General features: G+C 39.0%; 1 protein-coding gene across 2 annotated transcripts in view; it reads left to right on the forward strand.

Annotated features, from left to right (window-relative positions):
* Positions 1 to 14040, forward strand: part of XK (X-linked Kx blood group antigen, Kell and VPS13A binding protein) — a 72202-nt gene extending 58162 nt beyond the window's left edge. For both annotated transcript variants that reach the window (XM_081277097.1, XM_081277096.1), the window contains exon 3: positions 9079 to 14040. In XM_081277097.1, coding sequence (XP_081133223.1) covers positions 9079 to 9902 — 824 coding nt within the window. In that variant the 3' untranslated portion in view covers positions 9903 to 14040. The remainder of the gene's footprint in view (positions 1 to 9078) is intronic.
* Positions 14041 to 15532: the final 1492 nt, after the last annotated feature.

Below are 15532 nucleotides of genomic sequence, written 5' to 3' on the forward strand. Positions count from 1 at the left end.
AGGGGGCAGCTCTGCCCCTCAGGAGGCCGCTGGGCCTGTTTTGCTGGTGGGTTGCAGGTTTGCCTACCTTGCAGGCACGTGCGACGGCTCTGCCACTCCGCAGGTTGCTGGGCCTGACCTGCCGGTGGGTCGCAGGTCCGCCTACCTTGCAGGTGCGTGGGGCGGCTCTGCCACTCCTAGGGTACCTTTCTCGATTGAGAAAATGTACATGCAGGCAGAAAGATTTGCAGAGGAAGCCTGTAACCCCATAAGTCAGCCCATTGTGAGGGGCTTTGACAGTTCTCTCGCTGTTTGCTCCAGTTATGTCTATGGAGAATCGGAGCTTAAGTTTCACATTCAGTCATAGAAAAAAGGCAGTTCGTAGCGTGTGCATTTTTCCATTCATTTATTCATTATTGATTACCTTTGTTGTGCCAATCACTGTGCTAGGTGTGCTGCTAAGTCTGTCTGAAACAGTAGTTACCTTGAGGAGATTGCATTCTAATGGTAAGAGAGATAGCCCAAAGATATCAAGTAATGAGATAAAAAGGTGGCTGTGAAATCCCAATACAGTGACAGTTAACTGAGCTTCAGAGAGTCTTGGAAGCATTTAGCACAGTTGAATGAATGTAGCTGAACAAAGGTTGAGGCAAGCATCACTGATGAGATGATGGCATGATGAGTGATGAGAAGCATCACTGATGAGGTGATACTTTTCGCTGAACTTTGAAGAATAAGTAGGGTTTATCTAGGCAGACAAAGAGGAGAAAGAAGGCTGGTGGTATAGAAACTAATGAGATCGAACCACATGGCAAGAACCATATGATGGTTAACACATGATTGCTCCAGAAACGGAAAGAGGAGATAACTGCTTTAAGTGCATATCAATCACGTGGAAAATCTTGTGAAATATGGATTTGGATTGTGAAAATTTTTTCAGTGGCATGGGGTGGGGCACCCCAAACAAGCATCAGTGCTAAAGCTATTGGCCTGTGAACTATACCGAATAGCAAGAGCTTAACGATCTATTTGGATGTGATGAGAGAGGAAGGTAAAGAATTCTAGCTAACAGTTAAATTTCTGAATAGGATAATCTGGGGTAATGTTGTCATGGGATGCCAGAGAGAATGTAAGAGCACATTTGCAGGGAAATATAAATTTTATTCTGTTTTTTTTGTTTGTTTGTTTGTTTTTTGTGGTACCAGGGATTGAACCTAGGGGCTTTAACCTCTGAGCCACACCCCCAGTCCTTTTCTGAATTTTATTAGACAGGGTCTCGATAAGTTGCTGAGGCTGGCTTTGAACTCACAATCTTCCTGCCTCAGCCTTCTGAGCTGCACCACATCTAGCCCCCCCCCTTTTTTTTAAAGGGGATTTGTCTGTTTTGTTTTTGAAATACCCATGGAATATCTAGAAAGAGAAATCTGATAGGCCTTTGGATAGAAAGAAAATAAAACCATGGTTCCTGAGTGGGAAGAGAAAGATGTGCCTATGAACGCCCTGAGTAAGAGCTGTCAGGAAAGGGAGAAGATAATTAGGAGAAAATGATATGGGCACTAATACAGGCAATTTCAAGAAGGTGGTAATGGACAACATCCAGTGTTATAGAGATGAAGGAAAAGGAAGACTTTTATTCATACTGCAAGGAGTAGAGGATTAGGAAGTGAGTGATTTGACTAGAGACAATTCAAGAGGATTAGCTAAGATGTGTCAGAGAGTAGTAGTAGACAGAGGAAGTGCAGGTTAAAGGGAGGGGTCTGTCTTCTCTGCCTCCTCCTCTTTCTCCCTCTTCCCCTCTCCTCCTCTTTCTTTCTTTTTCCTCTTCCTCTCTCCCTTATTTTCTTCCTTGTCATTGTAGAAAATTTCCAATATTAAATTATGTACATTTTTGCCAGTCAAGGATGTTTTCTAGATGCAGCTGACTTAGGCAGATTCAGACACTCAGGGCAAAGAGCCAGGATTGAGGAAGCAAATGAAAATTTGGAAGACAAAGATGATACTTGATGGAGTAGTTTTCAAGAAGTAGGCAAGTGATGGAGAGTGGTTCAGGTGATGAACCTGGCCCCAGATGGGTAAGAAAGTCACTGTGTCTGTAGAAATGGTAAAAATCACTGTCTCTCAGAAGTCTAGTTGAAATTCCAATTTCTAGAAGCTTCTTCCTCCAGTTTCCTTTTGCCACTACATTCCATATCCTTTCAGCCTGTCTCACTTCCCCCCTTTAGTCATTGACTAAGGTTTTTGAAAAGTTCATTCCCAAGCATTTTGTGGGTTCAGTGATTTTAATGAAGATTCAGTGTCTGTGGAGAGTAATGACATTACAGAGAACAATCATCTACCATCCTCCATCTCACAGGCAGCCTCTGTTATCTCTCAAAAGGAACAGAGAAACTGTTCCTCTTGAGCTACAAATAGAATTCCCATCCTAAATGGAATTCTAGGGGGAATAATGTTCTTCATTGCTTTACACAGACATTAAGTTTTTGCTGTCAAGTCAGGAAATGAGCAAATCCATGCCTAGTGAAAATTCCTCTGTGAAATATGAAGAGAGTTTATTCAGAAGGTTCATTAGGCTGGAACTCCTGGGTAGGAAGATGCTTTAGGAGTGTGGCAAGGGTTTGGAATATTGCTAACGACTTCCTCTTCAGCTTTCCCTAAATTGATGACTTACCTTATGATAAAAGATGAAAACAACAAAATGCCCTATGATACAAACACACCAGGGAAATGAGAATAGGATTATTTGATGTTTGACTTCTATAATGTACTGCTTAAATAAGCAGGACTACCAGCTGATCCCCTTTGTGTTGACTGTGGAAAGAAAAGTCTGGGAAATGATGCCAGGGAACTTTTCTCCATTTAAGTCTGAATAAGCATTTGCATGAGCTTCATTCAAGTTCTTCATTACATAGCAGCTCAATTCTCGAGGTAGAAATGTGTATTCCAAGTATTTTGTACAAGCTTTTTGTCTCCCAAGTGTATCCTCCTTTTTGGCCACATTTCTATCTGACATTTTACAGCAAGTACCCAAAGGTTCATGTGATACAATTGAAGTCAGTGACTTTGGGATGATTTTGTTATGTTCTCAAAATTCTGCAGCTGATTACTACCAAGCACCAACTGAATAATTCTCTTCATAGATACAAAAGACACAATTTAGAAATTATTGACTTTACAACAGAAAAATGGATAGATGCTGAAAAAATTTATTTGCGTTATTGTGTTGTTAAAAGCAATAAATATTTGGGGTTATTTTCCATATAGTGGAGAAAACATAAGGATTCAATACTGGCTTCTTAGGGTATGGAAATTTGTACCCACACATGTAAAAGTGTATCATTAATGTTCTACTTTATGATGCTCTGCTGCATTAGCCTTTCAGAAAGAATAAACTCAGTCCAGTTTCTTCCCAGTACACTGTGCTATGATGTTTCCATCTTTTAAATTTAATTAGTTTATGCCAGTATTTCCAGTGAGCCATATTCATAATTTAAGTCAATGCCAAAAGACCATAAAAAATTGATGCTTTCAGTAAACTTGTGCTTCGCCCAGGCTAATAAATACCAACTTTCAGAGTTTTTATGTCCATCAAAGATGCATGTTTTCCCATTGATTCAGAATTTCAATGAGGAAAAACCTCTTTATTCTTGTGTATTTTATACATTTACGTAGAGTCAGGTTTGTTACAAAGATAGAATTACATGGAATTGCATTTTAAGAAGCAAGCATGGGTAAAGATAAAGCTACAGTAGTCAAGACAGTATAATACTGGCAAAAGAATAGATAAATAGATCAGTGGGACAGAAGTGAGAGCCCACAAATAGACCCACTTAAATATATTCAACTATATTTGATATTAGACAAAGAACCAAAGGTAGCTAAGCGCACTGGCACATGCCTGTCTAATCTTAGCAGCTCGGGAGGCTGAGGCAGGAGGGTCACGAGTTCAAGGCCCTAAGCAACTTAACGAGACCTTGTTTCAAAATAAAAATAAAAAGGTCTGAGGATGTGGCTCAGTGGTTGAATGCCCCAGGTTCAATCCCCAGTACCAAAAAAAAAAGAGAATATATTGGGACAATAATAATTCTTTTTAACAATTGGTGCTAGAATAATTGAACATCCATGTCCAAAAATAAAATTAAAAAAGACTGCACACAGACTTTACACCTTTCACAAAATTTAGCTCAAAATAGATCCCAGACCTAAATGGTAAATGTAAAACTATACAGCTCCTAAAGGTTATAGGAAAAAATCTGGACGATTGTGGGTTTGGTGATAATTTTATATATATAACACCAAAGGTACAATCCAAGAAAGAAAGAATCAATAAGCTAGATTTCATTAAAATTGGAATTTTCTGTTTTGTAAAAGACATTTTCAAGAGATAGTCTTGGGTCTGGGGCTATGACTCAGTGGTAGAATACTTGCCTAGCATGTGTGAGGCACTGGGTTCAAACCTCAGCACCACATAAAACATAAATAAGTAAAGTTTAAAAAATAAAGAATTGGGGGGAAAATATACTGAAAGAGAGAGAGAGAGAGAGAGAGAGAGAGAGAGAGAGAGAGAGAGAGAGAGAGAGATACTTCCACATACTGGAAGAAAGTACTTACAAAAGGCATTTCTAATAAAGGACTATTATCCAAAATATACAAAGAACTCTTAAGGCTAAGGATGTAACTCAGTGACAGAGTGCTTGCCTAGCCTGTGCAAGGCCTTGGGTTAAATACCCAGTACCATCAAAAACAAACAAACAACACCCCACAGAACTCTTAAAGTTCAACATTAAAAAAAATAACCAAACTGATTTTAAAATGGTCCAAAGACCTTAACAGACACCTAATCAGAAAAGATATACAGAAGCTGGGCCCAGTGGCACATGCCTGTAATACCAGTGACAGGGAGGCTGAGACAGGAGGATCACGAGTTCAAAGCCAGCCTCACCAAAGTGAGGTGCTAAGCAACTCAGTGAGACCCTTCTCTAGATAAAATATAAAATAGGGCTGGGGATGTGGCTCAGTGGCTGAGGGCCCCTGAGTTCAACCCCACCCCCCACAGCAACAAAAAAAAAGATATACAGATAGCAAATATACATATGAAAAGATGCACCACATTATCTGTCATCAGGGAAATGCAAATAAAAACAAGATAACACTATAAAACTATTATCATAGAGTATTATTCAACTTTTAAAATGAAGGAAATCGCGGGCACCTGTAATCCCAGTGGTTCAGGAGGCTGAAGCAGGAGGATCACAAGTTGAAAGCCAGCCTCAGCAACTTAGTGAGCCCTAAGCAATTTAGTGAGATCCTGTCTAAATAAAACATAAGAAGGGCTGGGACTGTTGCTCAGTGGTTAAGCACTCCTGGGTTCAATTTCTGGTACAAAAAATAAAAGAAGGAGGGGGAGGAGGAAATCCTGCCATTTTCAGCCACATGGATGAACCTAGTGACATTTTGCTAAGTAAAATAAGCCAGCCACAGGAAAAAAAATACTACATGATCTCACTTATCTCTGGAATAATTAAAAACAAATTCACAAAAGCAGAAAGTAGAATGGTGGTTCCCAGGGTCTCTGGGGGAGAGGAAATGGGGAAATGTTGGTCAAAGGATGCAGAGTTTCAGTTATGTAGGATGAATAAATTCTAGAGATCTCAGGACAGCATGGCAACTATAGTTAATGATACTGTATTTTATACTCACAGTTTGCCCAGATAGTAGATCTTAAGTCTTCTCACCATGCACAAAAAATAATGGTAACTTTGTGAGGTGATGATATTTTAATTAGCCTGACTATAATTATCATTTCATAATGAATATCAAAACATCATGTTTTATACCTTAAACATATTGGCCAAATCCAAAGCATTGACAACACCAAATGCTGGTAGGGATTGGAGGAACAGTAATCCTCATTTGTCGCTGGTGCCACCACTTTGGAAGACATTTTGATGATTTCTTACAAAACTAAACATATTCTTACCAAATGATCCAGCAGTCCAAACCTCTTGGTATTTTCCCACAGGAGTTGAAAAGTTATGCCCACATAAAAAACCCGCAAGTGGATGTTTATAATGGCTTTATTCATAATTGCCAAAACTTGGAATCAACCAAGATGTCCTTCAGCAGATGAATATTGAATAAATAAACTGTGGTGCATTCACATAATAGACTGTTATTCATTATCAAAAATAGATGAACTGTTAAGCCATGAAAAGATGTGATGGGGAAACTTAAATGTATGTTACTTAGTGAAAGAAGCCAATCTGTAAAGTCTGCATGCTATATGATTACAACTATATGACTTCCTAGAAAAGGCAAAAAGATCAGCGGTTGTTAGCAGGGGTAGAAGGGATGAATATGCAGAGCACAGGATGTTTAGGGCAATGAAAACACTCTGCATGATATATATAATAGTGAATGTTCCCTGGGCTCAAGGCAGAGGCTGCTGGAGTCCTGACTAGCTGCATTCAATTGCCCACCTACATTAGAAATAAGAAAAGTAATATAAAAAGGGAAAAACAATAGTCACAGTTGTGCCCAAACTGAAAAGCCAGCAAATCTACTTTTGCAGTCTTATAGGAACATAATTTATAGGAACAGAAGTATTCATATGTATATTGTGCCAGCCAAAGGATATGTTACAATTCCAGTTCAAACTTTGCTGACATCAGGGCTTTGAGGAAGGGCAGTTTTAGCCTCTGTTCTCATCACAAGACATGGCTTGTAGGAAGCTGGGATGGAGAAAATAGCTTTAGCAGGAAATTGAGAAGAAAAAAATAACTTAGGGCTTCTAATTATAAATGAGCCCCTATCTAATTATAAATGTATATGTCACTATACATTTACCCAAACTCATAGAGTATACATCAAGAGTAAACCCAAATGTAAACTGATGGTGATGTATCAATGTAGGTTCATCAATTATAATAAATATACCCCTCTGCTGGGTGATATTTGATCATGAGGGAGGTTGTGCGTGGCGGGGAGGGTTCCTTCTGCTCAATTTTGCTATGAATCTAAAGCTTCTCTAAAAATATAAACTGTATTAAAATAAATAAACATATTTTTGAAGACAGTTTTTTTACAACAAAAAGAAGCAGGCATGGAAGGTATTACCATCCCAATTTTATGTGTGAGAAGACAGAACCCAGTGAGGTTGCCATTTTCCCAGTGTGCACTGGTATGGCAAAACTCAAACCAGAGCAAGACTCTTATACCTAACTCAAAGCCCTGTCTCCCATCCCTCCTGGTGCCAATGTGTGGAAGTGGTAGCACCCTTATATTTCAGTTTTGACCACAGTCTGTGCTCATGGGTTGGCAATGTTTCTTAAATAATTGAATGGAAGACCAGCAGTGTTGTGCTCTGGAATAATACCATGCTCTATTTAAATGGGCCATATCTTATCTTCCCAAACTACTGCTGCATATACATACTGGATCAACCCTTGAGCCAAAAGTCATCTTAAGCAATAAACAGCTGTAATTGAGACTTCTTGACAGATCGACTCTCAGTAACAGTGAGATTCTCATTTCAGCTCTCTACAGAATTTTAGAATGCATCTATTATGGTTTGGATAGGAGGTATCCCCCCCTAAAGAGCCTGTGTTAATGCAGGAATATTCAGAGATAAAATGATTAGATTATGAGAACTGTAACCTAATCGGTCCATCCTAGTTTGAATGGCCTGAGTGGGTGGTAATTGTAGGCACGTTGGGCATGGCTGAAGAAGGTGGATCACTGGGGGCTTAACCTGGAAGGGTCCATCTTTCCTGTGGCCCCTTTCCTTTCTCCCTTTGTTTGCTTCCTGGCTGCCTTGGACTGAGCAGCTTTCTTCTGCCATGATGTTCTGTTCATTTGGACCCAGAGCAATGGGGTCAGCCAACCATGGACTGAACCTTCAAAACCATGAATCAAGATAAACTTTTTCTCCTCTTGGTTGTTCTTGTCAGATATTTTGGTCCCAGAGACAAAAAGCTGACTGATGTGCAACCAAACTGAATATTTTATCATCAGTAATAAGTGTAAAAGGGCTTGAATTAGAAACAGAGCAATTTATTGTTGAGTGCTTTGTGTTTATCTGTCTACTGGTATGTGTTGAGAGGCATCAAAAGAGAATATCAGACATAGTGGATCTTGACTCCCCAGGAGCTTATAGGCCAATCGAGGAAAGAAAACACACCACAAAAGACTCTGCATATTCATACATACTAAGATGGAATTGGGAAGGTGTTTGAGTTTTGACTTGCCTCTGAAATGGACCCTGAGAAAAGAATTTGAGTCTATGTGTTTTGAAGAGAAGGTTTAAAAAGAGAAGGAAAACAAGGCAGGGAATGGAAAACAGCCAATAAAGAAAGCATTATTAAGCCAGGTGCAGTAGCTCATGCCTGTAATCCCAGCAGCTCCGGAGGCCCGAGATAGGAGAACCGTGAGTTCAAAGCCAGCCTCAGCAAAAGCAAGGCGCTAAGCAACTCAGTGAGACCCTGTCTCTAAATAAAACACAAAATAGGGCTGGGGATGTGACTCAGTGGTTAAATACCCCAGAGTTCAATCCCCAGTCAAAAAATAAATAAATAAATAAAAGAAAACATTATTAGACAAATATCAAATATCACAATGAATGATTCCAGGTTAATCCTATGAGGAGACATTGGGAAATGGTATCCAACACATGCCTCAGAGTCATTCTCCCCATGGGGTAGGGAAGCTACCCCTTCCAGCTTCTGAGGGCTGCAGTTGGGGGTATTAAGGACTCTCTCAGGGATATTAATTCTCCAGCACTTCTGCCTGCCAGTAATATAGGCAGAGCAGCTTTTTGCAGTTCTGGAAAAAATCCTCAGATATAGTGAGCAGATATTGACAGCTGGAAGTCAGCCTGTGCGTGTAAAACAGAAAAGTCCAAGACTGTGGGCAGGGGACTGACAGAGTATCTGCTGCAATAGGATTCCTGGTGGAAGTGAGACTTGACATTGCTCTTTTGTTGTTGTTGTTTGTTTTGGTGGTGCTGGGGATTGAACTCTGGGCCTTGGGCCTGCAAGGCAAGCACTCTACCAACTGAGCTATATCCCCAGCCTCCTGACAGTGCTCTTTTTCTTTTCTCCCCAGGCTTCCTCATGACCTTGTCCCTGTTGTCCATTGTGTATGGAGCTTTGCGCTGCAACATCCTAGCCATCAAAATCAAGTATGATGAATATGAGGTCAAAGTGAAGCCTCTGGCCTATGTCTGCATCTTCTTCTGGAGGGGCTTTGAGATTGCCACACGAGTCATTGTCCTGGTCCTCTTTACCTCTGTCCTGAAGACCTGGGTGGTGATGATCGTACTCATCAACTTCTTCAGCTTCTTCTTGTACCCCTGGATCATCTTCTGGTGCAGTGGCTCCCCATTCCCCGAAAATATAGAGAAGGCCCTCACCCGGGTGGGCACCACCATCGTGCTGTGCTTCCTCACTTTACTGTATGCTGGCATCAACATGTTCTGTTGGTCAGCTGTACAGCTGAAAATTGACGACCCTGACCTCATCAGCAAGTCCCAGAATTGGTACCGGCTTCTGGTGTACTACATGTTGAGATTCATCGAGAACGCCATCCTCCTGCTCCTGTGGTATCTTTTCAAGACTGACATTTATATGTATGTGTGTGCACCTCTGTTGATTCTGCAGCTGCTCGTTGGGTACTGCACAGCCATTCTCTTCATGCTCGTGTTCTACCAGTTCTTTCACCCTTGCAAAAAGCTCTTCTCCTCCAGTGTTTCTGAAAGCTTCCAGGCATTTCTCAAGTGTTCCTGCTGGAGACGGAGGCAGAAATCCTGTGAGTCCTTAGAAGAGACAGACCTGAGGTCATCCAGAAAACAAGAGGAGATGTCTTCTAGCAGTAAAAGAAGTCCTGAGCCCATTCATATCTTTAGTGCTGAAGAACTGTGCTCTGCTTAAGGGACCCAAGGTCTCTCAGGGCACAGGCATATTGTTTTCTGGGTTGATACCTGTTCTTCATGTAAGCGATGAGTACTGCACAGGGAACCTGGCAGGAAGTTAGCTGTCAACTCCTCATGAGCTGCTGCTCTTTAGGTGCTCTTGGGTATGTGGGAACTAAGGGGAGAAGCCAGGGACACTTGGTGCCGAAGGGGAAGCCTAAAGCACAACAGTTTACAGGTGACCATGTTGTGTTTTTGCAGGTCTTTTTGGCCTTTTCACTGACAGAGTACCCCTGAAGTCTGAGTTAGGCTGGTTAGATCCATCAGGTAGAATGAGGCAAAGGGCTTACTTGTTTTCTAGTTTTCTGGATTATTGGTCTGATAGCCTGATAATTTGTTTCCCCCAAACTTAGTTTTTACCCAAGAGCTGTCCTGATGACCAGAGAAGGTTACTAGGGTTTTGCCATCAGCAACATCATTCCTGTCAGAGCTTACAGGGAGGGTTGTTCAAGTTTGGTTTTTGAATAGATACATGTTCTATTTTCATCTCATTAGGGCTTTTTGTATATAACCAACTATAGCCACATGGCATGCTATCATCTGTAATTGATTCGAGACCCTAGATTTGGAAACTTGATTCCCTAGGATCCATGGCTGCAACATTGCATTCTAAATTTGGTTATGGAAGCCCTAGATTTTTAGGAAAGTCGTGTTCCTTCCATATGTTGAAGAAATTGTGGATCAGGAAGGTTGTTAAAACATCAAAATGATGGAGGCTTATATAAGTAGAATTCCTCCCTTCACAGAATGTTTGAAGATGTGAGTCAGCTTGAAGGCAGGCTTTAACCTCCACAAGGTTCAGTCATGTTGTACAGTTCTGGGAAATTTCTAGTAGAATTTGCTAGGATTCACCTTTTCAGGAAAGAATTAAATGAAAGTGATAGTTTTCACTCTGGCCTCCCCCTTCCTTGTTTGTCAGGAAAGTTTGAGACAAGAGTTACCTCAGTTAACTTAAGTTTTTCTAGAAAACCCTGCAGAAATCTCTTGCCCAGTGCAGGTATATAGGGCATTTTAATTTTCATTATTTGAAGGGAAAGGATTTTCCTCACCACCCACCCCTAGATAGTGATTGACTTAAGAAACATTTTCAGTAAATAGAGATGACATGACTAGAAGACTTTTTGTCCCTCAAGGAATACATTTTGGTTTGGCATAATTGTAAGTTAATTTGAACAAGATCTCCAGTTTTATCACCTTCTATATAATTTCTTCTTTAATCTAGAATTCTCTTGTTTCATTAAAGAGGATTGGCTAGCATGTTCTCAATTGTCTTTTAAAAAAATGCCTAGTGCTAGTGCTATTATTTCTACCTTTTAGCATCTTGATAATAAAATACCTGGAAACGGGAAACCATAAAGATCACACTAATTTAGAGTGAGGATGAAAGTAAGACCTGAGAAATTTACAAAGATAACTCATTTATGGACTCTACTTTACCAGATGGAACAGGAATCCACTTCTCTGACTATATGAATGCACAAGACATACTTATTTGGCCATCCTGATTCTGATAATTTTCCTTTTTAATTTTTTTGTGTGTCAAATATATAAGTAATTTCATACAGATGAAAATGTGATTCAGAAGTCAATTTCCACTACATTCATGGGTCCATGAAACAATAAATATTATTTCACAGGATCCATGTTCTTTAATATTTTACACAATTCTGTATATATTAATTAGATCCTAAACCATAGAGCCTCGATTTAATTTTTATGAGATACCTTTCCTCATTTGAAATTCTTTTGATTTATCAATATTTATTGTTTAATTTTGTAGGAATGCCCATTTTTGTCTATTTTTAGCCAAATAAGAATAAATTCTAGACTGTCTGTGTCATACAACACACTTGTCCTATTTTTAATAGGCTAGATAAACTGTGAGCATACATCATCGAAAGAATACATCATACAACATAAACTTCCATGTACTTTCCATGGGCATGGATACACAATCATACTATAGAAAAACACCTTAGAGAATATATAACAACTTCAGGTTAAAGCTAAGATGTTAAAACCTTAGAACCCTTTTGTTCTTTAGGGTTCTGTAGATAACAGCAAAGCCATTTCTATGTCATTCCAAGTGTTTCTTTAATATCAAACCAGTTCCTTCTGTTTATCGACACGAGATATTTTCAAGCTTTTTTATGAGGAAGGCATTCTTGCCTTGAAGCTTTGCAGTGGCTGATGGTGGGAGCAGTGGTGCCCCTTTTCCATCAGAAATGCTTTCGGGTCATGCCTTGGGAGTGAGGACTTGGAGCAGCCACCAGCCTGTCACTCAGGAGGCTTGTTCAGAATTAGACAAGGATGGAAAGAAGGGTATTTCTCAGCTTTGGTTTATAACCTTGCCACCAAAACCCTCGCAAAATGTTAAATTTCAAATACATTGCAAATCACTTTAATTTAGATGATGATAAACATTATTTTATTTTGTTACCAGGGATTAAACCCAGGGACACTTTACCAGAGAGCCACATCCCCAGCCCTTTCTGTTTTATTTTTAGACAGGATCTCACTAAGTCACTTAAGGTCTTGCTAAGTTGCTGAGGATAGCTTTGAACTTTCAATCCTCCTACCTCAGCCTCCTGAGCTACCAGAGATTACAAGCCCAGTGATTGTAAGCATCTTAAGTGACCCCCAACCCTAACAGTGATAATCAGTTTGTCAGACTCCCAAATTGCAGTTCAAACATTTATACAGACAGAAGTTTGGTAACTAAATTAGACATTCTATTAATTTTAACCTTTGATATATAGTTAACCCAACTTCAGGGACATGTATATCTGTTTACTTTAGGGGAGAGAAATTGTTAATTTTTTTTCTGCATGGTAAAAATGTTAAGTCATGTGAACTGAAATTTTTTGGTTTTAAATTATTATCTCAGAAATGGAAAAACTACAGTTTATTCTGGAAAGCTAAGTTCTAAACACATAAAACCAGCAAATTCCCACACGTGTTAGGAGTCAAAATATGTTTTTCAATTATAATTCATATTTCAAAAACTCTCAGTGCACTGGGCACAGTGGCACATGCCTATAACCCCAGCAACTTGGCAGGCTGAGGCAGGAGGATCACAAGTTCAAAGCTGGCCTCAGCAACTTAGAAAGAACCTGTCTCAAAATAAAAAATAGAAAGGGCTGGGGATGTGGCTCAGTGGTTAAGCACACCTGGGTTCAATCCCTGGTACTAAAAAGAAAAACAAAAAAACCTTTCAGTACTTTGTCCAATTAACCACATGCCATAACCTGTCATGACAGCTGTTCCAGCTGTATCACTATAATTTGGCTGGATGGGGATGAAGTATTTGCTCAAAAATCTATTGAAATAAGATCATCAAACATGTTTAGACTTTCTCTTGCCATTACTGGAGACAGCCTAGTTTAGAGATTGGCATCTCCCTGTTCAGCCCCACAAGTTTCTCACCCACCAAATTAGGATGATAGACTTGTCCAACCTACCTCAGAAGGTTGTGGGAAAGATCAAATTATGTAACAGGTGTGAAAGTGCTTTCAAAATGTTTTTTAAAAGTGCCATGCATAAAGAGTTAATATATTATTCAAATCCATAAGCAGGTTATTGTTATTTTTTTACTGTTTGAAAAGAAGTAGCATCATTTGCATGAGTGTCTTGAGTGAATATGTGAGCCTTTGGCCTTCTCAGCAGTTGCCCTTTCTCTTACCACCTCTTGCTTCCAAATTTAGCACCCAAACCTGTAGTACTTGGAGGGAAAAGATCCAATGAATCTGAGAAAGAGCTTCTGATGCAAATGAGTTGATCAAATGGTATTGTCTTTCATAGGGGACATCTTTGGCTAATTGTACTTTACAACTAGAATGGCTGATTCAAGGCATTAACTGAATGTGAGTATAATCTTTTCAGCCTTGTAAGTGTGAAAATAAGCATTAAAATTGATTGTTGAATACAGCATTTCCTTGGAAAACACCTTAGAACATTAGTTTTATGGTTATGAGTGTATGTACCAATACTTCTCAGCCAATGCATTATGGATGTGAGCTTTTGTGGACTGCTTCTCTGAGTCATTGACTCAAATGTTGTATATGTTTCTTCACGTAATAAATTAATTTTTCAATTTCTCCTTGCATTTCATTCTTTATTCAGTCCTTCCTGACTTTTTCTTTCTTTCTTTCTTTCTTTACTTCAGGAAATATTTTAAAAGACAGAAATTTGAAAATGGTTTCGTTGTTATTGGTTGGTTTTGCAATCTCACATAGACATTCTTTTTGTAGGATGAGAAATTTGAGAGTGCTAGGATTCAGCCTTGTAAAACAGCCATAGTCCATGAAAACTCCTCTGCTTGTTTAATAAGCATTTACTTTATTTATTAAATGTGCACTGCTGGGTACCAAGATTCTGCTCAGTTTTATGTTCAGTTGCCATATGTGATGCCAAAAGAGATGCAGTATATATATATTTTTATTTATATTTTAGACTAACATAAATGGTATATTGACCCAGAAATATAAAACACCAAATGAGTGGCTTCATATTAACATAAACCCAAATAATTGAATTAAATCACTGTCCATGGTTGGAAAAAATATCAGTCATTAAAAGGGATCGTTTTCTACACATGGACTGTTAAATAATTCCTTCACTTCTGAAGGTGGCGTAAGAATTAGATATAGATAAGCTTTCTTTTAAAAACAGCTTTATAAAGGTTCATATGCAAAAATTTCATGTATTGAATGTGTAAAATTTGATGAGTTTAAACATACTTCTTGGTTTTCTCTTTTTGGAAGAACACATGAAATCTACCCTCTTCACATTTTAAGTTCACAATACAGTGTTGTTAACTATATGTCCTATGTTGTACAGCAGATTTATAAAAAATAATGTTTTGTTGGTACTCCATGAGTTAATGAATCTTTTTTTGTAGTTGTAGATGGACAGTATGCCTTTATTTTGTTTTTTATATGGTGCTAAGGATCAAACCCAGTGCTTTGCACATGCTAGGCACTGCCACTGAGTACAGCCCTAGCCTAAACTTATTCTTTTATAACTGAACCCTTATAACCTTTGAATAGCTCCCTATTTCCCTTCTCCTCAGCTCCTAGCAACCACTCTTCTACTCTTTAGTTCCATGAGTTGGACTCTTTTAGATCTCTCATATAAGTGGAATCATGTAGTATTTGTCCTTGTATGTCTGATTTATTTCTTTAGTATGCACTCTGAATTCATTCATGTTGTCATAAGTGGCAGGATCTCCTTTTGTAGGGCTGGAGAATATTTTATTATACGTTTATATCACATTTTATTCATTCATCTGTCAGTGGACATTTGGATTGTCTTCATATCTTGGCTATTGTGAATAATGCTACAATGAACATGTGAGTGCAGATGTCACTTTGAGATCCTGATTTCATTTATTTGGATACATTCCTAGAAGTAGGATTGCGGATCATATGGTATTCTTGTATTTTTAATTTTTTGAGAAGCCTCCATTATATTTTCCATACTGGGTGCACCATTCTATATCCCTACCAACAATGTACAAGTGTTCCAACTTCTCCACATCCCCACCAACACTTATATCTGGTTTTGGTTTTTATAGTAGCCATCCTAACA

Source organism: Spermophilus citellus (genome assembly GCF_964194105.1).
Source record: "Spermophilus citellus genome assembly, chromosome: X".
Classification (NCBI taxonomy): Eukaryota; Metazoa; Chordata; class Mammalia; order Rodentia; family Sciuridae; genus Spermophilus; species Spermophilus citellus.